Source organism: Chionomys nivalis, chromosome 4, assembly GCF_950005125.1.
Source record: "Chionomys nivalis chromosome 4, mChiNiv1.1, whole genome shotgun sequence".
In the NCBI taxonomy this organism is placed as follows: domain Eukaryota; kingdom Metazoa; phylum Chordata; class Mammalia; order Rodentia; family Cricetidae; genus Chionomys; species Chionomys nivalis.
The window spans coordinates 106,494,996-106,518,691 of record NC_080089.1 but is presented as its reverse complement, the minus strand read 5'-3'; the positions used below and the strand labels follow the sequence as shown (position 1 = coordinate 106,518,691).

At 46.8% G+C, this 23,696-nt stretch overlaps 1 protein-coding gene across 2 annotated transcripts in view; it reads left to right on the top strand.

Moving 5' to 3' along the window:
- The window catches only part of Klhl18 (kelch like family member 18), a 74,510-nt gene extending 51,035 nt beyond the window's left edge, over positions 1–23,475 (top strand). Inside the window, exons 5-10 of one of the 2 annotated variants that reach the window (XM_057767225.1) lie at positions 7,861–8,021; positions 9,310–9,446; positions 12,013–12,235; positions 16,228–16,332; positions 19,536–19,647; positions 20,401–23,475. In XM_057767225.1, the coding sequence (XP_057623208.1) occupies positions 7,861–8,021; positions 9,310–9,446; positions 12,013–12,235; positions 16,228–16,332; positions 19,536–19,647; positions 20,401–20,787 (1,125 nt within the window). In that variant the 3' untranslated portion in view covers positions 20,788–23,475. Of the gene's footprint in view, positions 1–7,860; positions 8,022–9,309; positions 9,447–11,997; positions 12,236–16,227; positions 16,333–19,535; positions 19,648–20,400 lie in introns of both variants that reach the window. The other variant, XM_057767224.1, reaches the window with a different exon arrangement.
- Positions 23,476–23,696: the final 221 nt, after the last annotated feature.

Here is a 23,696-nt window from a genome sequence, read left to right as displayed (position 1 = left end):
CAGACCCATATGGGATCGGATGTGTGTTATGTACATAGGGCAAAGCCTGTTCCTCATCAAATCTTGCACCTGGATAAACAATGAGGTTAGTTCTGTATCATCAGGTATAAATTCAGCAGTTTCAATATGTAAAATAACTCTTTCTGCATATTGTGAATCAGTAACTATATTAATAGGTTCTTTAAAATCCCTTAGCACCATAAGAATGGCATATAATTCTGCCTTCTGGACAGAATCATAAGGACTTTGTTCCACCTTACCCAAGTCTTCTGATTTGTAACCTGCCTTCCCTGATTTATTGGCATCAGTATAGAACGTACGGGCTCCAGTTATTGGAGTATCACGGACGATTCGAGGAAGGATCCAAGAAGTTCTCTTTATGAAGTTAAGCCTCTTGCTTTTTGGATAGTTGTTATTAATGTCTCCCAAAAAATTAGCACAAGCTCTTTGCCATGGTTCATTATCTTCCCATAATTCTTTAGTTCATCATCAGTGAAAGGCACTATAATTTCTGCTGGGTCTATGCCTGCTAGTTGATGAAGTCTCAACTTGCCTTTTATAATTAACTCAGAGACTTTTTCCACATAAGTTTTCAGTTTCTTACTTGGTTTATGTGGTAAAAAGATCCATTCCAAGATAATATCATCTCTCTGCATTAAAATTCCTGTAGGGGAAATTTTTGATGGTAGTATGACGAGAATACAATCGAGCTCTGGATTTACCCTGTCCACATGTGCCTGTTGTAATTTTTCCTCAGTCATCGTCAGTTCCTTTTCTGCTTCAGCTGTTAATTCTCTGGGACTGTTTAAATCTTTGTCACCATCCAAGGTTTTGTTCAAATGAATTATTAGATCAGGTGTTATTCCAATAGCTGGCCGTATACTGGAAATGTCCCCTAATAGTCTTTGAAAGTCATTAAGAGTCCGTAGGCGATCTCTCCGAATTTGTGCCTTTTGTGTCTTAATTTTTTGCAAACCTATTTTATAACCTAAATAATTAACAGAATCTCCCTTCTGAATCTTTTCAGGAGCAATTTGCAATCCCCATTTAGGTAAAAGTATTTTTATTTCTTCAAACAGTCTGTTCAAGGTATCCATGTTGGAATCGGATAACAAAATGTCGTCCATGTAATGATATACGATCGATTTGGGAAATTTCTTGCGTATTATTTGCAATGGTTGATTCACAAAATATTGGCACAGGGAGGGGCTATTTAACATACCCTGGGGGAGGACGGCCCAGTGGTACCTCCTCGAAGGTTGAGAATTATTTTAAGTAGGCACTGTGAAGGCAAATTTTTCTCTACTTTTTGTAAAGGTATAGTGAAAAAACAATCCTTTAAATCAATAACTATGATAGGCCATCCTTTTTGGCAATAAAGAGGGCAAAGGAATTCCAGATTGCAGAGGGCCCATAGGTTGAATAACCTTGTTGATAGCCCTGAGATCTGTCACCATTCTCCATTTACCTGATTTTTTCTTAACCACAAATACAGGAGAATTCCAAGGGCTGGTAGATTCTTCTATATGTCCAGCATCTAATTGCTCTTGTACCAACTGTTCTAAAGCCTGTAACTTTTCCTCAGCTAAAGGCCATTGCTTTGTCCATATTGGTTTCTCAGTCAACCATTTTAAAGGCAAGGCTGTTGGTATCTCTGAAGGGACATCAATTGCTTGTTCTTGTACAGCCCGAATGGCCGGTTTTCTCTGTTTGTAATATCTTTTAATATTATCCCCAGAAATATAGGCTCTAGAAGTAGCAGGAATGTTAATTTGGGTATTCCATTGTTGTAATAGGTCACGACCCCATAAATTCATTGCAATATTGGCTACATATGGCCTTAATTTTCCTATTTGTCCCTCTGGTCCTATACATTCAACCCATCTCGTGCTCTGCCTTACTCGAGATAGGGTTCCAATTCCCAGGAGCTGAACATTTACATTCTGAAGAGGCCAATATGGATGCCAAGATTCTGGGGTAATGATACTTACATCCGCACCTGTGTTCAGCAGGCCAGTAATAAAAATGCCATTTACACACACTCTCAGCTTTGGTCTTTGATCATTTATAGAAGTTTGCCAAAACACACGGAACTCATCTTTCTGATTATTATTGCTTGTAACAGTAGGCATGGGGCTTTCTAATTGTCCTGACGAGTCACGTTCTCTGTAGTAACTGGAAATGACTGAACCATGTTTGCCATGGGGGCCTATGAGGCCCCCCCTCTCATGTTTCCCGTCTGTATCAGGTTGCCTTGTCTATCTCTTGTAGACCTGCACTCATTCGTCCAATGTCTGCCCTTTCCACATCTTCTACATAAACCTGAAGGCTGAGTCCTCCTATTTCTGTTATTTCTAGAAGATGCATTATTATTATTTCTGAAAATCCGTTGTCTACAATTCCTTTTCATATGACCCATTTTGCCACAATTAAAACATTTGGTATTCTGATGTCTCCTTTTACCATTGGAAATTGCTTCTTCTACCCATGCTTCAGTGCCATAGTCAAATGTATCAACATTCAGTGTATGCAAGAACCATTCTTCCAATGGCGCTGATCTGAGCTTTAAAGGTCCCAAAATCCTTTTGCATTCCACATTTGCATGTTCATAAGCCAAAGTCTCAATCATTATACGTCTTGTTTCTGGGTCAGATATCCCTATTTGTACAGCTTTAGTTAGTCTTTGTAAAAAGTCACTAAAGGGTTCTCTCTGACCTGACCCTGTTTAACTCTGACAAATGCTTCCATCCTCTGTCCTGGGTCTTGCACCCTGTCCCAAGCCCTTAAGGCTGCTGTAGTACACATGGAGAGTGTGTTTTCATCCAAATTAGCTTGTTCCTGAAGGTCAGAAAATAGCCCCTCTCCTAGAATTTGATCTATGGAAATCTCAATTCCCTTTGCTCTTTCCTGCTGTTCTAAAAGTCTAGCCTCTTGCCTGAATAAGCATTTCCATTTCAATTGCAGTCCACTCTCAAGGACAGCAGAGCTCAGTTGTAACCAGTCAGAGGGCATGGCTTTATTTGTTGTGGCCCAAGATCTTAGCATCTCTTTAACAAAAGAGGCATTCATCCCAAAAGTCATTACAGCCTGTTTAATTTCTTTGAGATCATTCATACGGACAGGTTCCCATGTATCTTCCTTGATGACCCTAGGGTTTCTGGAACCAACTACTTTCTCTGTTGTTACAACTGGAAAGGCAGATAGAACTGTAGGTAGAGCTTTATGGGAATTGTCCCGGAGAGATTTACCCACAGATTTAGTTAAAATTTGCCTTTCTACCTCTTGCTCTTCTTCCTCAGAATTTAGAAATTCCTCAATCTTTTCGATTCTATTTACCATTGCCTTCTGTAATGTCTGAATCTCCTGTCCAGAATTATGTTCTAAAGCCTTCATTGAGGATTCTAAAGTATGAAGTTTGTCCATTAGAGATAACATCTCATCTTTGGACATAATTTTTATAGCATAAACCATGCCTTCTTGTATTGACAATCTTTCCGCCAATCTGTCATAAGCTTTAGACAAAATCCGATTGTCACATTCAGCAGTTTTGATTCTCTCAGTTAATGTTTCAGTTCCTACTGAAAGGGACTGAAGCTTACGATCCAAATCAGCTGTTCCTTCTTCCATAGTAATGAATTTCTCCTTAACATCAGCCATTAATGTTTCAGTTCCTACTGAAAGGGACTGAAGCTTACGATCCAAATCAGCTGTTCCCTCTTCCATAGTAATGAATTTCTCCTTAACATCAGCCTGTACCTCTTCTAAATTTTGTTCAGTTTGTCGAGTTGTGTTAAACAAAGATCTGTTCTCTGCCTGGAGAACTTCAAACTGATTTTTGAGACGATTGTTGTCATTCTCAATTGTTTTTAAGCGTTCAACCTCGTCTCGTAAAGACTTTATCATATTTCTATTATCAAACCATATAGTACCAAGGAAAACTACGAATCCCAGAAAGATCCATATCTGTGGGCTGACAGACACTTCTTGTAAAATCTCCCACATGGTACAATTGAAAAGGCTGTTAAAGTCTTGAATGGTAATGTTTTCAGACATTTTTCTTATTTATAAAAGAAAATTATGTACCTGTAATGACGTTTTCCTGCCAGTGGTGGCGAAAGAAATGCACCTGAGTCCACGTGGTCTAAGCCAGAGGCGGTCTGAAACAATTAACTCAAAACGAAAATTACTGTACTGCCTGACAAGGGAAGGGGTTGGCGGCTTTTGCTTCAAAACCGCAGGTGCTTCCGTTAATTCAGGCGGTGAGGGTTTGGAAGAAGCAGGGAGTAATTAACTGCTCTGTGGGGGTCGCTGCTCTGCGACTGTATCATGGCCTAGAATGGGGGAAGGGAAAGTGAGCATGGAGTGCGCTGTAAAAGCTAGCAGGCTATGCTCGCCCAATCGCACTTCCTGAGCTCCAGTAACTAACTTGCTCACAAAGGCTGGGAAAGATGGAGCTTGCGCCCCCCCTGTGCCGGGTCGGGGGCAAAATAGCCCGATGTTGGACGCCAAATGTGCGTCGTAAATGAATGCAGACAGATTATAAAAATATATACAGCTTTAATAAGGAAATAGACTTACAGGACCACAGGTTCCCGCGGAGAACAGGAAAAGCAGAGAAAAAGGGGCTGCTGGGATCACGCCTGGCAGATTTATCAGTAAACATTAGCCCGAGGCGAACACGCCCCCAATGGGTGGGGCTATATCCCTACACTCACAGGCTACTGCAGCCACAGCCACCACCAGCACAAATGCCTTCCACAGCCTGGCCATTGTCTCTGACACATTGCCACCCTTGACTCCTTTTATTTAGATGATGCTTAGGCTGCCTTGCTCAAGGACTGCTGGTGACATAAATGGCTGATGGCCCCAGAAAGGGGGCCCCTTCTGCATTTGGCTAGAGTATTGATCAATCAAGTATTGGTCCATATTACAAAACACTGTTGGCCAAGAGAGGCAAGGAGGTTGGGCAATAGACCAGGACCTTGAAGTGAGTCCTGAGCTAGAAGCAAGAGACTTGTTGGCAGACCGGGCATGCTGTTCACTCTGGGCCTCGGTGCACATGCCGGGCCCCTCCAGACCTGCCCAATCACAGCCCTTCTCTCTCTTCCTGTCTCTTCTTCTTTGTTCCCCCGAATAGCTGCCCAGAACCCATGGACTTCACCCTGAGTTCTTCTTCCAGGTTCAGGGGGATACCCACAGTGTCACACACATCTTAAAAACACATCAACTATAAAACTCTGAACATCATCACTTCTTGGTCTTTAAATTTGTTTATGGACTGGGTGTGGTGGCACATATCTTTAATCCCAGGGCTTGGGAGACGAGACAGAGCCAGGTAGATCTCTGAGTTCAAGGCAAGACTGGTCTCCAAAGTAAGGTTCAGGCCATCCAGAGCTACACAGTAGGACCCTGTCTTTCAGAATAAAATGAAGGTATGTGGGTGATGCTCACCTTCAACCCCAGCACTTGGGAGGCAGAGGCAGGCGGGTATAAATGTTACAGCGCTGAGGAGAAAGGTGTCCTGGTAGTAGGAAGCCAAGTCACACAAGAAATTTATTGGGAAAGAGACAAGGAAATGACTGCTTCCGCTTGGGGAGGAAGCAGCAAAGATCTGAGGAGGAGGTAAGCTTTATATAGAGTTTCTTGTGGAGAGCAGAACTTTCCAGGTGGCCTGGAGTTAGTGGGATTCTTTGGCCTGATCTTAGGCTTTTTTTCCCCCTGTAGGTCAGAGCTTGACTTCCAACATCTGGAGGGGCCAGAAGTAAGGGTCACTTGTGCCTCCAGGGGTTGTGCCTGGCTCTTGATGTGGTACCTGACCACTTTCAATTAAGGGACTTACAGAGGGTCTTTGTGAGTTCAAGGCCAGCCTGGTCTTCCTAGTGAGTCCAGGAAGGCCAAGAATACACAGTGAGGCCATGTATCAATAAATAAATAAAATAAGCTTACTAAATATTATTATTTAGTGTGTGCACATGCATGCACACACATAGCCATGCAGGAGTGTGGAAGTCAGGGAACAACTTTGTAGGGTCCCAGGATAAAAGTCAGATACAGGCTTGCCCAGCAAGGCCCTTTTCCCACTGAGCCATCTTGCCAGCCATTCTTGGTCTTTTGTTAAGATCAATATAAAACTTGAAAAATTAAGACGTACTAATCTGTGCCCCGCCCCCCAGTCCCTCCCAACTTTGACATCAGCATCACTGTATTTTTCCTCTAGCAGCTCAGAGCCCAAAGGGACACAAACCCCAGTTTGGGGGATAGGCCATTCTAGGAAGCAGCTTGAAAGTGGACCATATCAGGCCTCCTTGGCTTTCTTCTGGAGACTCCCTTGCTAGTTGGAATGGCCTTCAGTCTTCCTACCAGTCCTTGGCTAAGGAGCTGTTATTCTCCTGAATGGGATCAGAAAGCAGATGAACCAACCTGCCTCCATCTTAAGCTAAAAGCCATCTTCTAGTAAAGACAAACTAGATTGGTTGTTGTTTATGATTAAACCTCTGCTTCACAAGGATTAGGACATGCCCCACCTGTAACCTATGTGCAGATGATTCTATACTGCCTGTTTCAGGAAAGAGCAACCATGTCTTGGTTTGGGATAGCTTATGTCAATGAATTTATTAAGACATGTAGCATCCTACTGGGCAGTGGTAGTGCATGCTTTTAATCCCAGCACTTGGGTTTAGATAAGACTAACTTGGTTTACAGAGTGAGTTCTAGTGCAGGCTGAACCACACAGAGAAAACCTGTCTCAAACAAAAAAAGAAAAGAAGAACAAGAATGGTTTCCTGGGGGTGGGGGCTCTGGTTTGAGGTCCACGGCAGTGTTGACAAGATAACACAGGCTACCTCAGACACAGCTACCTCAGGAATGATAACCAGTCTTTTAGGGTGGAAAGTCAATTTCCCAGGGACAAAAAACTGAATACCTTGGCCTGGCCCCAGCCTCATACTGGACCTTTGCAAGTCTGCCCCAGGCAAGGAATAGAATCAGCGTTCACCTTATCCTTTTGTCTCTGCCTCTGAGAGAGTCTTGACTTGTCTAGGACTTTCTAGGAAGCAGCCACTGGGATGTTAGCACAAACTCACCTTAATTTCTTGAATATCTGAAGATTCCCCACCCTTGAATATCGGTGACCAGCAGAGAAATGGGTCCTGGCCTTTCAGCATGGACATAGACTTAGAAGCACTTTACCCTAAGAGTGGAGTGTTTGCCCCCTATACTTTTCTGCTAATCCGTGTGTCTTGGATGGTTCACATTCATTTGAATGGCAATCTGTAAGGTCTGAGGGGCTTCAGAAAGTAATATTTTTGTGGTTAGAGGTATTAAGGAAGGCTCCTAGGAGAACATACGTCTTCAGCTAGACTTTAGAGGGTAGAGGCTTAAACACAGAGAAGGAGGAAAATGGCCCACCTGGCTTTGATTGTGGGGCAGAGGAACTGGCCTGGCCTGCCCGGTACAGAGAATTTAGAACTGGGGGGGGGGGGGTGTGAGCGCAGCAGGAAGGAAGAGAAATAGACGTTTTGCTGTGATGATGAAAGCCAGGAAGCTTTTACAGTAACCTAGGCCCACATTACAAAAGACTCGACCTAAGCTTGCCACGGTCTCCCACATCTGTCATGCCAGCACTTGGGAGGCTCTTGAGTTCTTCTAGTCCAGCCTGGGCTGCACAAACAACCCTGTCTCAAAACAAGGCTGGACCTAAGAGCAGAGCTGGAGAAGTTGAAAGAAAGCTATGGACACAGACATGAGCAGGAAGAAAGATGTGTCCCCTGAGGACCTGTTTCGGTACAGGCAGTGGAAAACTGAGACTAAGCAGGAGTGTGGTCTCTGTTGCTGCCAGAGCATCTGATCTTTGTCTCATAGGTTTTTGAAGCTGCATTGGCCTGGGTCAGATATGACCGGGAGCAGAGGGGACCATGCCTGCCAGAGCTCCTATCCAACATCCGCCTGCCTCTCTGCCGGCCCCAGTTCCTATCAGACCGAGTGCAGCAAGATGACCTGGTGCGTTGCTGTCACAAGTGCAGGTGAGTGTGGGTGGCCTTGTCCAGGACACTGCCCAGGGTCTAGGCATAAAGAGGAGTTGGCCACCTGTCTTAGCTCAAGGAAGGAAGGATTTGAAGCAGTCAGTCTTAATTCATGGTGCATGAATTGCACAGGACTCACGCGGGAGCAGAAGGGACCTTTTCTTCCCTGAGTCATCTGTGTGTTCTTCATCTTCTGAGCCCATGAGTGTCCTGTGTCTGCGCGGCCTGGCTGGACCTTCTTCACACCAGCAGCTGACTTTATAGTGCAAGTAGGACTTCCTGGGGCTCCTCACTTTCTTCAATAAGTAGTGGCCAATGCAGTAACCTCCGATGAGTGGGTGATTGAAAAGGAGGGTCTCGTGTGCCAGTGTGTGCAGTTTCCACCCAGAGCCACCATCACAGCTCAAAAGATGGGTTTGGTACTCAATTAAAACAGAGAAAAGGCTTATCTTTCCAGTTGCTTGTTAGATTCACAGTGCAATGCTCGGTTTGGTTTTTTCCTCTGCTGACAGGATGTTTCATATATTGAGTTCTGCATTATTTCGCCCATAGTTGGGATCAGCAGGTTTGGGGGAAGTCCATGGCATGACGCAGGCTTTGTGTGACAGGAAGTGGGGGTGTGTGGCTGGAGGGAGCTAGGATGGCCCTGTGATGAGCAGTCTGAAGGGTGATAGCGAGGCATATGAACTATCTTGTCAGTAGTACGTAGCTATCAAAGAAGGCTCTTAGAAGAAGGCAGACTGGAGGTGGGGAAGTCCGTCTGGAGCACCTGACAACAGTTACCACGGTGCAGATGGTAGGTGATTGATTGGAGGATGTAAGCCATGGGATGGTCCTAGTGGTCGGAAGGGAGAGCTGAGTGCCAAATCACACCTGATTGGTGCCTGTTAGAAGGAGATGCTCTGGTTACCGTAGCTGGGGTGTTCTCTGATTGGTACCTGTTAGAAGGAGTTGCTCTGGTTACGGTAGCTGGGTTGGCCTCTGCTCTTTTGGCGTCTTCACTTTTGAGCATGTCTCAATAACCTTGCATGGCTTCCCCTCTTCTCATCTGAATTCTTTGACACTACACCTCACATAAGGGTTGGGGATACAGCTTAGAGGTAGAGCATTCTGACATTTGTGTGGTGCAAGATTTAATCCCCAGCATAAGAGAGACAGACAGACACTGTAGGTCATATTTTCCAGAAGACTTTTCCCAGATATTCCTACATTTAGGTATGGAGGAGCCAGTATAAATGTGGAACAAGGTGGGAGGTCTCCTCTCTTAGCTTCTTGCTCTCTATTTCAGGGACCTGGTAGATGAAGCAAAGGACTATCACCTCATGCCAGAGCGCCGGCCCCACCTGCCAGCTTTCAGGACTCGGCCCCGATGCTGCACATCCATCGCTGGGCTGATCTATGCCGTTGGGGGCCTCAACTCAGCAGGTATCTTGCAACTCCCCTTTGCAGAGCCCTTCCTAGGACTCTGGATGAACAAGCACAGTTAGGCTAGCTGGGTTTTTCTAATTCTTCTTCTTTATGCTGTTCCTTCTTCTTTTAATATAGTTGCCATAGAGTATAGCTTATTCATAATATTGAGTTAATGTCAGTGCTAAAACTGCCTTAAGAAATTAGTTTTGATAGTCCTGGAGTGCTGACAGGTGCCTAGAGTTCCAGTGCTTGGGTCTTGGAAACAAGAGGACTGTGATTTTGAGGCCACTCTGAGTTGCACAGTAAGACTGTCTCAAGAAAGAAAGAAAGAAAAAAGCTTGGCGATGCTTATAGTCTTAGTACTTGAGAAGAAGAGGCAGCAGAATTACTGCAAGAAGTGATGGAGGTGGGTCTTGTATTAATCTGTTGCTTTCATTGGTTAATTAATAAAGAAACTGCCTAGGCCCATTTGATAGGCCAACCCTTAGGTGGGTGGAGTAAACAGAACAGAATGCGGGAAAAAGAAGCCGAGTCAGTGAGTCGCCATGATTCTCCCACTCCAGACAGACGCAGGTTAAGAACTTTCCTGGTAAGCCAGCTCGTGGTGCTACACAAAATATTAGAAATGGGTTAGATCAATATGTAAGAGCTAGCCAATAAGAGGCTGGAACTAATGGGCCAAGCAGTGTTTAAAAGAATACAGTTTCTGTGTAATTATTTCGGGGCATAAGCTAGCCATGCAGGCGGCTGGGTGCCAGGGACGCAGCCCCACCGCTCTTATTTCAACAAAGAAGGCCAATCTACATAGCAACTTCCAAGTCACCCAGGGCCACATAGCTAGACCCTGTCTCAGCAGCAACAGAAAGGGGGTGGGGTTGGGCACTGTGGCACACACACCTGTAATCCCAGCACTGGGAAGGCTCCCAAGGCCCAGGGCAGCCTAGACTACATAGTGGGATTCTGTCTCAGAGTCATGGGAATCACCACAGCTGAAATCTACAGATGAGGAAGTTGAGACCCAGAGAACTTGGGCAGTGTACACGCTCTGCTGTGGTCAGAGCCAGGACTGGGATTCATCCTGGTGCTTAAAGCAGCTCTGAGCCCTAGTGTTTATTATCTGCAGCATGCACTCACTCTAGAGAGGAATCAGGCGTTCACCTTTGCCCTGGCTCTCTGGGTCAGACTGAGATAATCCAGTACCCCAGGTCTGCTAATATCCCAGGTCTGTAATTCTTTCTGATTCTTCACATTGCCTCCTGTGGAGCCCCTGCGTGTTTACATCCACCTGCTATCAGCAGCTTGATCCCAGTGCTTAGAGGCTGAGGTGGGAAGGTCTTGAGTTTGAAGCCAGCTCGGGTTATAGGTATTGAGACTCAGCTTCCAGAACAAAGCAATACAAGCTGCCATTTTCAGTAGTTCTTGTATTAGATGCAGTCACATTTCTGGGAAAAACTCTTGAGGGTCAGGGGGAGTTCACAGCTTTGCCTTCAGTTAAGGTTTCTGAAAGGCAGCCGGCAGCCTTCTGCTTGTTAACAGCTTGGCCTAGAAAAGGGAAGTCTTTATTAATAAATATGAGAGGGGAGAGAGTGCTTAGGCTCCCAGGCCACCAGGAAGGAGGATCCTGTGAGTTGCTGATCATCATCTGAGGAGAGCAGGAGGGTGCAAATTATCATTCCTGGTCTCCATGACTACCTTACTGAGTTCTAAGTATGTTCTAGAGCCACGTTGGGTGCCACATCCATTATGTCATTTAATCCTCATGGCAACGCTGTTAGCTTTAAAGTTCACATTCAAGGGCTGGAGAGATGGCTCGGTGGTTAAGAGCACTGTCTGCTCTTCCAAAGGTCCTGAGTTTAAATCCCAGCAACCACATGGTGGCTCACAACCATCTGTTATGAGGTCTGGTGCCCTCTTCTGGCCAGCAGGCATACACACAGACAGAACATTGTACACATAATAATAAATAAATTTTTAAAAAAAATAAATAAATAAAGTTCACATTCAAAACATGATGGGGGGAGCTGGAGGGATGGCTCAGAGGTTAAGAGCACTGACGGCTCTTCCAGAGGTCCTGAGTTCAATTCCCAGCAACCACGTGGTGGCTCACAGCCACCTATAATGAGATCTGGCGCCCTCTTCTGGCATGCAAGCATACATGGAAGGAATGTTGTATACATAATAAATAAATCTTTAAAAAAAAAAAAACAAAAATCAAAACATGACGAGGACACAGAGCGGCTGTCTGGTCGTTAGAGTAAGTGACAGTTAGCATTAGGACCCTCGCATGTCCTTCGCTCTAGCATGCTTCCTGCATCAGGCAAATATCCCATGCATTTGCCTTTACTGTCAATTTCAGCAAAAGGCTTACCTGATTATAATGATTATAATGAAAACTACTGAAGAGCAAATGTTTCCCATTTGATTCTAAAATCTTTAGTCTGTAGTGGGCCCAGTTGCTCTGAGTAATTCATGGGAAGATATAATAGAACCCAGTCAGATACCCATATATTCAATACCCAGTAGCTGTGATCTAAACAAGTAGTCTCATTTGTTTTAATTTGAGTAGCAAATTTTTATGCAGGTGACTCCCTGAATGTGGTGGAAGTGTTCGACCCCATCGCCAACCGCTGGGAAAAGTGCCATCCCATGACCACAGCCCGCAGCCGTGTGGGTGTGGCTGTGGTGAACGGGCTTCTCTATGCTATCGGGGGATATGACGGTCAGCTGCGGCTAAGCACTGTGGAGGCCTACAATCCTGAGACGGACACATGGACCAGAGTGGGGAGCATGAATAGCAAGCGAAGGTATTCTGGAAGCCACGTGCAGGCTGAACACGCACACTGAGCATCTGGGGAGCCCCATGTAGGGGCACATAATAAAGTAAATGCAAGTTTTGGCCTGGGGAAATCCTGCTGCCAGGCCAGCCACTGCCAGCACCTCCTGGGAGCAAGCCCCCACCTGCTTAAACTTAAAATACCTGCCTTGTCCTTTGAGGAACTTGGGGAGCCAAGACACGGACATGTGGAAGTTGTGTTGTTATATAAGTGCCAGCTAAGGACTGGAAATGTGTGTTCTGGAAGATTCCAGGAGGGCGAGAAACTGGACTGGACCATCTGGAAGATCTCAGGGAAGAGGTGGGATTAAAGTTGAAACCTGAAGGATAAGGAGATTTAACCTCATTAGTAGTAGAAACCCCAAAGCGTATTCTCTGTGCTCTCCTTCTGTACTTACGTGCGCGCTGCCCGGGAAGTGTACGAACTAGGCAGTGTCACACACGTTCTCCAGATGTGAGCACGTGTATCTGCAAGGTAGAGTGAACTTGCACATCATCAAACATGGTCTAGCTCTTCATATCCTCCACCCCTTGCCTGCTCACATTTCCAGAATGAGAAGTATGATTGGAGGACATCATGGTAGTGCCTGTGTTTAATCTTCTCAGTGCAGAGATGACAGACAGCGTCATTCCTTACGTCAGGCGTGTGCTGCACTGGTAGGGGCCCGTGCTACAAGGGCGTCCTTAGACAGCTTCCTCCACACTGCCCTGTCAGTTACAAATGTTACTCTTTCGGCTCTCCTCATAGGGACTGAGAGGGAAAGAAGCTCAAGGCCCTTGCATGTTTCACCAGAATAGATTAGCCTGCATTTTGAGTGTCTATGACATGGCCCAATTTTAGGAAGGAGAATTGTGTGCAGTTTTAAAAGGATAGGTTGCTCTTCAGTGGTCTTTCTGTATAATTCTGTGATCTAACTTTTGCCTCACAAACCCATTCTCTTTTCCATACTTCTGTGTCATTACTTAGAAGATCACGTGACTGGGAAAGGGGGGAAAGAGGCCAAGTGATGGTATTGTGTGGCGAGGAAGTCGTTAGTGTGGAGGGCTTTGCCGCGTAAAGTCGTTAGTGTGGAGGGCTTTGCCGCGTAAAGGGAAGCGTACATTCCTCATTCAGCAGTGTTAGCATGAGACCATGAGCCAGAGGGATGTGCTCTGCAGCAAGCAGACCAGAGTCACGGAGGGTCTCTGCACATTCCTTTTAGAAGAAACAGTGTGTGCATGAGATGTACTTCTTCCAAGGATGCACTCTGAGTTCTCGCTTCCTTCCCTCCACACCTTGCTGTGTCCCCTCCCCCTCACCTCTTGAACATTTTGCAGCTTGTTGTGATCAAGGGACTCATTTCCCATATCCCCAAGCACAAGCAAGGCCAGTTGGCTTTCCTTGTGTGTATACTCTGAGACTTTCTTACTTTGATGTCAGAGGGTTTGAGAAGGAAAACCCTTTGGGTATTCCTCTCCTTCGCTGTGGTTAATGCCCTGGTATTAGCAGGAAGGGCCCAGTTCCATTTGTCTCTTTGAAATTGCAGGTTACCTTAAAATGGTCTTAGTCACGTCTCTTCTAACATCCCACATAGCTCTCCATCCTGCCAGTGAGTGGCAGCTTCCTTTCCGTCCTCTTTCCATCTTGTCTTGTGGGCCAGGAGCCTTCTTCCGGGTTCTTGTACCATATCGCCCCAGCCCACTCTGGTCGGCTACTTCCCCTTCTCTCAGCGTTTGTCGTTAATTCTCATTTGATTGTTGCTTATAGTTTGGGACCTCCTGATTCACCCCCATATCGTTCCTCAACTCCTGACTTAGTTACCTTGTGTTTGGGACTAAGACTGTAGCTCAGTGGTCGGATGCTTGTCCTAGCAAGAGCGAGGCCCTAGGTTCAATCCCCAGTACTACCAAGAAAAAGGAAATGTAATTACTTCATGTGTATTTTGTGTCCTTTCTAGAAAGGGATTTATGCCTAGTAAATTTGTCATCTTCTTACTGACCTTGCCTGAAACAAGGCCCTCTCCCCTTCGGGCAGGTTCAGGGGGTCTGTTACTATAGTTTGATTTGCTATGTATACTTGGAAAGTGGCAGTTATCTCGTATTTTTCTCTTTCCTGTTCAACCCCAGCTTCATTTTTAGTCTTCTGTAGTGTCAGATGTGAAACCATTGAGCCTGGCGGCTTGGCATTTTTGCTTAATTTTGCATAAGGCTTAATTACGTAGGATGGAAGGTTAAATTATGATCTAGAGCCTTGGATAATCAGGATTTTAGGGAAACCCATGTGTAGAACAGGGAACTCTAGACTTGTATTGTTTAGCTCTCGGGCATGTCTTCTCCAAGCTGTCCAGCCAGCCGGCCATCACAGTGGTGCTCCCTTGAAGGCTATGGTAAGGGTAGCACATGCAGTAAGTACACACCAAACAGAAGCTAGCGGCTCACCCACCAAGACTAAGGAGGGGCTGTGCGGAGGGACTCTGCGGGGCCATGTGTGGTAGGAGCACGTGTAAACACTAAGGAGGGACTCTGTGGGGCCGTGTGTTGTAGGAACATGTGTAAACACTAAGGAGGTCAGAGGGAACACACAATCACATGGGGCTCAGACCTGTTGTGTAGAAGATACCGCACATCACTACTGAAGTCACAATAAAGACCTTTTCCTGTGTTCCAAAGGCTCCCTGTGCATTAAGAGTTGACGGAGAGCGTCCTAGCACCTCGTGGTGACACATAAGTGCCTGTGATCAGGAACTTTGCCTGTTCACTTACTCTTTTTTTGTTTGATTTTCTTAAAAATAGATTCTTGTTTTTGTAGCCCAGGCTGGCCTCTAACGTGAGCTCTCCCTGCCTCAGCCTCCTCAGACGGGGACCGCACATGTGCACCACCATGCCCATTCCCTATCTCTGCTCATAAGCTCGTATCTTGAGCAGCAGGCCTTGCACATGGCTGATGAAAATCTGGTGAATGAATGCATGTGACATATGTCCTAATAAAGAAGCCACTCCCGGGGCATGGGTTGGTTAGGAGACAGTAATTCTGAAGCGTGTGGGCCCTTCCTTGAGTATGATTAGGCCAAATTAGATTAAGCTAAGGCCCTGAGTTTGCTCAGTGAGTAAAAGTGCTTACTGTATAGTCCTGATGGTTTGAGTTCAGTCCTAAGAACCCACAATGGAAGGAGAGAGCAAGTTCTCAAATGTTTTCCTCTGACCTCTACACGCATGCCATGGGATGCATGTGTGCTGGCACACAGGCACACAGACACTAATAATGGCAATACAATTTTTAATTTTTTTGTTTATTTTTATGTGCATGGGTGTTTTGCCTGGAACTAGAGTTCTAAATGGTTGTAAGCCATCTTGTGGATGCTGGAAATTGAACCCAGTCCTCTGAAAGAGCAGCCAGTGCTCTTAACTCTGAGCCATCTCACCAGCCCTAGAAATATTTTTGAGTAAGTCAGGCTGGTTGTGATGATACACACCTGTAATCTCAGCAGTGACGATACACACCTGTAATCTCAGCAGTGACGATACACACCTGTAATCTCAGCAGTGACGATACACACCTGTAATCTCAGCAGTGACGATACACACCTGTAATCTTAGCAGTGACGATACACACCTGTAATCTCAGCAGTGATGATACACACCTGTAATCTCAGCAGTTAGGAAGTAGAGGCAAAAGGATTAGGAATTCAGAGCCATCCTCCGCCACATAAACAACAACAACAAAAAAGTAAATTAAACCCTCCTCCAGTGAGATGAGAGTTTCAGGCAGATCAGGAACTGAAGGCCTAGAGGGCATGAACTGCCACTGAGCCGAAGACCGACTGGGAGCCAGCACAGGCAGAGGAACCACTGAACAGCTTCCTGGTGTTCTGCCCTAGCTGGTTGTGTCCCTGGGGTTGGGTCTATTCTAGAAAGAGGCTGCTGGCTGGTTAACTTCTTGGTGGGTATGACAGACTTCTGGGGTGACCATTCTGTCTGTTTCAGTGCCATGGGGACAGTCGTGCTGGACGGACAGATTTACGTCTGTGGAGGCTATGATGGCAATTCTTCCCTCAACTCTGTGGAGACTTACTCACCTGAGACGGACAAGTAAGGGCAACTTCACCACATGAAAATTAGAACTGCGGCATGATCTTTAAGCTGAGTGTGTGTGTGTGTGTGTGTGTGTTTGTGTTGGTTTTTCTGAGATGGAGCTTCATAATGTAGCCTAAGCTGGCCTTAAACTCTCAGCAATCCTCCTGAGTGCTGGGATTACAGACATAAACCATTATACGCAGCTAAACTGTTTCCCACAACCTGACTTTATGCTTGCTAGATTACCCCCCCCCCGACACCTTTTGTGTAGTTTTGCTTTGCTTTGTGGGGAAGAGGTCTTAAACTCAAAGACTCTAATAGCTCACCTCAGCCACAGAGTCATGCTGTGGCACCTAGCTTAAAGCTTCTGAGTAGGAAGTAACAACACTGGCATATATAGATTTAAATATCTTTGGTTAAAGACCAGTCATGGTGGTGCAGGCCTTTAATCCTTTCACTTGGAAGCAGAGGCAAGGACATCTCTGTGAGTTCAAAACCAACCTGATCTACATAGTATATTCTAAGCCAGCCAGGGCTACAAAGTGAGACCTTGTCTCAAAAACAAAAAAATAAAATCCTTGGTTAAATGAATCTTTTGGTTAAATTTCAAAGGAACTAAATCCAGGCATGGTGGTTCATGCCTATAATTCCAGCCCTCAGGAGCTCAAGGCTATATGCACCCATTAGAAACATTTATTGGTCTGTATCTCTTCGCTAAATCAGTCCATTGTAATGTAAGTGCAAGCAGCGTGGCTAAGAAGTAGCTGGACAGCACATCCCAAGGCAGGGAGACCTGTTTGAAAGAAATAAAATGTATGGCCAGAAAGCTTGGGGAACGTTGACATCTGCTCCTCGTCGTTTTTGTCGTCCTGTCATGTATGTGACATTGTGGAGTTCTAGAAAAGCTGTCAGTGAGGAGCCTGTCTAAACTGGGTTCTGTGCGACCACTGCAGTCTTTGTGGGACACTAGGACTCACTGGCACTGCTAGGCCGGGGTCCTCATCCTAAGGTTCGGTTCCTCCCATCTTAGGTGACAGAATGTCAACAAATAGGCTGAAAGGACCCATGATGTTCTAAAGATGACATTCTGTTACCTAACCCTTGACTGCCTGGTTATTAACAGGTAGAAAAGAGGCTGGTCCTCCCTAGTGCTCAGTTTGGCAGGCCATAAGTGTGTTATGCTCAGCTTGCCCTGGAGGCCTATGTCTGGAGCTCTTGGCCCAGAGTGGTGAGCACTTCTCTCTCTAGGGCAGGGGTGCAAGGTGAGACTCATAACGGATAGATTGTGAGGCTGGGAGATGACTGAGTTTATAAAGAATTCACCTAGCAAGCATGAGTTCAATCTCCAGAACCCACATAACAATGCCAGGCATGGTGGCTGATACTTAGAATCCTAGGAGAAGAGGTGGAGACAGGAGGATTCTTCAGGGCTTCTGGCCAGTCAGTCTAGCCTAATAGATGAGTTCCAGGCCAATGAGATGCCCTGTCTCAAAAAATAAGGTATGGTCCTGGAGATAATACCCAAGATTCCTCTGGCTTCCATGTGCACAGTCACACTTGTATGTGAGCTCACACATATAAGCACATGCACACACAGATTTTTTTTTTTTGCAGAGGTTAAACAGTGGTAAATGCTTATTCCAGACAAGGGGACAGCAGGCAGGGAGGGGTTCAAATAAGAAAGTCCTCACTGTGTGCTGTGGGCAAAGCTAGAAGACAGAGAAACCAACATGGGAAAGAAGCACACCAAGAGCCAGGTCTGGAAGTTCATCCTGCAATCTCAGCACTCAAGAGCTAAGGCAGGAGGATTGCCCCAGAGACTGCACTTTTGTTTTCTGGTCACCCAAACCCAAGTAATCACACAAAAACCATGTTAATTACAACACTGTTTGGCTAACAGCTCTGACATATTCCTAGCTAGCTCTTATATCTTAAATTAACCGGCTTCTATTAATCTGTGTTTCACCACAAGGCTGTGGCTTACCTTAAGGTGCTGGCATCTTTCTCCTTCAGCAGCTACATGGCGTCTCTGACTCCACCTTTTTTCCCCTTCTTTCAGTTTAGTTTTCCCTCCTACCTATATTCTGCCCTGCCATAGGCCAAAGCAACTTCTTTATTAACCAATGATAATAAGACACATTCGCAACTAATACAGAGAGGAATCCCACATCACCAGCCTGATCTACAGAGTGAGACCTTGTCTCAAAAAAAAAAAAAACAAATCACACCGAGGTACTTGTCACTTCAGGGACGTGGTGCAGCTACTGGAAGAGCAATTCAGTTCCACTGACAATGTGGGATTGGGGTAAAGATGGCCTGAAAGCAAGGCCACATCTAAGGAGGCCCATGACTGCTCCAGGTGGGAGGCAGAGCTGGGTAAGTGGTAGTAGGAGCTGGAACAAGTACTAGGAAGTAAACCAGTAAGTACTTGTGGACCACAAGAATGCCAAGAGAGGTGTGGCACATGCCTTTAGTTGCAGTACTCAGGAGGCAGGTGGATCTCTGAGTTCAAGACCAGCCTGGTCCAAATAGAGAGTCCTAGAAGTAGTGAGACTCTGCCAACAAATAAATAAATACATATACATAACATCCATATGTGTCCTGTGATGATGGCACACACCTTTAATCCCAGCACTTGGGAGGCAGAGGCAGTCAGATCTCTGAGTTCGAGGCGAGCCTGGTCTACAGAGTGAGTTCCAGGATGGCCAGGGCTGCACAGAGAAACCATGTCTCAGAAATTAAATAAATAAGTAGATCATCTCTGGGGCTGGAAAGATGGTTCAGCGGTTAAGAGCAATGGCTGCTCTTCTGTTCAATTCCCAGTATCCACGTGGCAGCTCACAGCTTCTGTGACTCCAGTTCCAGGGCTCTGACGCCCTCACACAGACATATATGTAGGTAAAACATGTAAGTTACAGAAAAAAAATACAGATGCTAAGAGAGGGAGGAGAAACCAAGCGAGCACTTGGGTTTTATAAGCAGAGTAACTAGGTGGCTCGATGTCCTATTAACAAGACCCAGAGATGCAGAGCCATTGCAAATGTGTGTGTGGGCCTTGTTTGAAATGTTCTGGTTTTGCCTGCCCATGGTGACTGGCTTGGGTGAGATGATCAGGACATGGTCGGCATAGAGACAGCCACCTGGGCCTGGCTAAGCTGTCTGGGAAGGCCATGAACACTGACTCTCATCCCCCCTCCTGTTTCTGCTGTCTTCTGCAGGTGGACGGTGGTGACTCCAATGAGCTCAAACCGCAGCGCAGCTGGGGTTACAATCTTCGAGGGCAGGATATATGTGTCAGGTGGCCATGATGGTTTGCAGATCTTCAGCACTGTGAGTCTGGCCCCTCCAGGGAGACTTCTTCCAGCCTTGGGTTGTTTTTTTTTTTTTCCCCAAAATCTCTTCTAGGCTGGGGGCATAGCCCAGTTATATACTGCTTGTCTAGCATGCACAAGACCCTGGGCTCAATTCCCAGCACCACCCAAACAAAAGAGCTTGAATCCTGCCATTGCTGCACACAGGTTATCTCCTGAAGGTCCAGGGTGTCGCCTGCATCATCTAGAACTCACTTCTAGAGAGCCCATGCACACAAGGAAGTGTTGTGTGTAGTCATCTTGAACTTGCCCCATTTGGGTGTTCATGACATGCTGGAAAGCCTTTTGAAAGGTCTACCAAAGTGAGCTCAGTCATATGCCGGAAGTTAATGCCATCAATCGTGTTCTTCTGGACACTTATTCTTTTAAAAGGCTCGGCAGCCATGCAGTAGCGGTTCCGACTCAGAAGTGCTTGGGGCAGTCCCAGGAGACAGTAATACTCTCCTTCCAGCTCTGTCATCGCCTAGAAGAGGCCCAGTCTTTCCTTCATTTCCTTGCACACGCCCAGAAGGCTTCAGCTCAGTATAAGGTGTCAGCAGGCAGGTACACAACTCTGAAGAGGTGGCATCAGAGCTAGGGCACATGTCAATTGAGCTCCCTCTCCCTGGTCTCCCACAGTCTAGCACCATGTGGGTTTCTGAGTCTTGCAGGGCCACCCCATGGACCAGGCCTTTCCTCTGACCGTCTCATCCCCGCACTTCTCTCTCTGCAGGTGGAACACTACAACCACCACACGGCCACCTGGCACCCAGCAGCCAGCATGCTCAACAAGCGCTGCCGACATGGCGCCGCCTCCCTGGGAAGCAAGATGTTTGTGTGCGGGGGCTATGATGGCTCTGGCTTCCTCAGTATTGCCGAGATGTATAGCTCTGTGGCAGACCAGTGGTGCCTCATAGTACCTATGCACACGCGCCGGAGTCGGGTCTCCCTCGTGGCCAGCTGCGGGCGCCTCTATGCAGTGGGCGGTTATGATGGACAGTCAAACCTAAGCTCGGTGGAGATGTATGACCCAGAGACGGACCGCTGGACATTTATGGCCCCCATGGCGTGCCATGAGGGAGGGGTTGGTGTGGGCTGCATCCCTCTTCTCACCATCTAGGAGAGGGTGGGATGTGGTGGGTTAGGGATCTGGTACAAGCATAGGCGTTTCCTTCCAGGGGAAAGTCCTCTCAGAAGAGGCAGTGTTGGACCAGAAGATGGGATAAAATGCAAGCCTGCCAGAGGGACAGTGTCTCCAGGTGCTTACGTCCTCCCTTACTGTGTGCTGCCTTGTGACCTTAGGTTATCAAGATGCACAGCACAGGACAGAAGCCCCTCTGAGTCCCACAGCCAGTGACACGGAAGTGCTTTGCTGGTCTGTGTGTACACAGGTTCCACCCAAGGCCAGTGTACACAGCTACAGTGCTGGCCCAGCTCCCACTTGCCACAGTGCTGTGAGTGCCCCCATGCAGGTGGCCTTCCAGCCGACTCCTCCTCACCTGCTTGTCTGCAGCCATATTGTGGCCAACTTGCCATCGGAAGCAGCAGTGTTCAAGCCCATTGGTAACCAGGGTAAGGCTGGGAGAGGAAGGACGCCCTGGTGTTGTGACTGCCGGTGACGGGGCAGCTACAGCAGCATGCTGTGTGCGCACACGCTCTTCCTTCCCCCTTCAGTCGTGGGGCTCAGGGGATGTCGTCCCTGTCTCAGCAAGCAAGGAGGCAGAAGTCTTCCCGGTGCCTGATGTTTTGGGAACTCAGTGAGGTCTTTCTTTGCTTGTCCCAGAGAACCAGGAGGGGAATAGAGATGCTTGAAAGAAACCGGAGGAAGAAATGGAAACCAAAAATACTCGAGAGAAGCTGGAAGGAAAAGACTTTCGTAAGAGAACATTTTTCACAAAAAGAAAACAAAAGATACTAAAAGCAATTATACATTAAAATGGAAAACCATCAAGATGGCAGCAGTGGGGTCCACTCCCACATTCGGGTCCCAGGGTCCCGAGCCCTCCTAAAGCAGTTGGGGTTCCCTCTGAGCCCCCGCTGTGTCTAAAGTCAGGACATTCCTGACTGGACCTTGACAAGGTGCTCACCCAGTGTCAGAGGCTTAGGGATCTGGCTGCATTACTGCCACCCATCTCTACAGGAGCTCCAGGGTTCGCTGGAGACTCCAGGCACCCCTGTGATTATTTCCACTGCCACCCAGCGCTCCTTCAGATCCCCACTCCCACATCCATTCCTTCCCTCTTTGGCCAGCAGGAAATAGCCTATCTGGCCAGATCCGCACTTACCCATCAACTGTCTTTGAATAACTCGTCTGATGTTTCTGAGGCACATTGGCTATTTGTACCTCTCAGACCTAACCAGGGGCTTTCTCCTACCAGCCATGGACTACCGTGGTCAGGTGACTTGTGTGCCCTGCCATTGCCCTGCTTTTCCATCCACTTGCCTGCCCTGGGGTGGGGGGCACCTTCCCCCCATCCTTTAGCAGACTGACCAGCAAGGTGGGCCTCTACATTCAAGCAATGCTGGCTTTATGATATAAAGACCTAAAGACTAAAAAAAAAAGTCTTTTGCTGCTGCAAAGAAGATATTTTATATGTCTTCCTCTGATCTTGGCAGACGACCTCGTGAAGAGACTCCATGCTCCTCCCTCCTCTGGATGGGACCTTACGGTAGCACAGAAGGGCCCAGAGAGGAGGTTTTTCTATTACCAGTGCACTGGGCAGTGGGGCTGGCCTTCAACTGCTGCTGCCAAAATCTGCTTTTCTAAAGTTCTTCCAGTAGAGACTAGAAGGGTACAATTACTTTTAGCCCCAAACTGGGCCTAAGGGTCCCACTCTCCACCTGATTGGTTTCTTGCCCATTGCTGCCTGCCTGGGGCAGCCTAGAAGCCAGTCCCGAAGGCACAATGTGAAGCATCCCTTACCCCAGACGGTCCAGTTTACCAGTGTGTGCAATTGCCATGGATTCAGGAGGAAGGACTTTTGTTCCCTGCGACTTAAGAGCTGGGCCTCTGCTATAAGCACTTGAAAATCATGTTTTTATGTTTAAAGACTGAACAGTCTGATAACTGATACACGTTTCACTAGGCTCCCAGTGGAATGCCAGCATTTCTTCCCGCCCCTCAGTTTGCCTGCTGAAATAGAGTCTGAGGGGGCTACGGGTCTCTGTCTTCTGTTGGCCCTGTCAGCAGGGGTGTGTCTGTGCTCATCTTAAGTCCTTTCTTCTGTGAATGGACCACACAGCCTTGACTGTGAAGGTGCTGAGAACTGGTCAGTGAGCTCACATGCAGACAGCATCCCTGGAGACGACACATCATCTTCCCCCGTCTGCTGCTGTTGGATTAACCGTCCTGAGTCCACTCCCACCTCCTAGGTGGAGAAAGGTCAAGTCAGTGTTTAACGTGGACTCTGAGCACACTTGAGCAAACAGGAGCATTTCCACACATCCCAGTCTGAGGGCAGGTGGCTGGGCTGGCTCTTTAGCATTAGAACAGTAGGATCATGGGAAAACGGACATCAGCAAAGGACATGGTGGAAAGGCTGTAACAAGGGGAGAGGTCAAGCATGCCTGGTGGACACAGGGTTGGCCACTGTCCTTTCTCGTTTCCCATGCATGGTTCTTCTGAGTTTCGTCAAAGATCACAAGCAGAAGAGAGCTGAAGACCAGCTTCCTGGTGGAGCATAAAGATGGAAATAATAGGAGTCCTGTCCCTCTTCACCCACAGCTGTTTCACAGGAAATTTTTATTTATAGAACGCATGTCTTTTGTGTTAAGAAACCAAAGAAAAATAAAAAGAACACTCCTAATACTCTTGCCTTTTCCTGATTGTGTATGTCTATTCCTGTGTATAGAGGCCAGGGGTTGGCGTTGTGTAGGCGAATCTGTGTTTACTGAGCATTGTTCTCTGATTGCATGAGACAAATCTTAAACTGCTTTCAGCTGCTGGCACTGCTCAGCTTAGTGTACAGCATTAGTGCATGGCAGTTGGCAGTGGCTCCATCCTGCAGGCAGCTGCCAGGAGATGCCTCT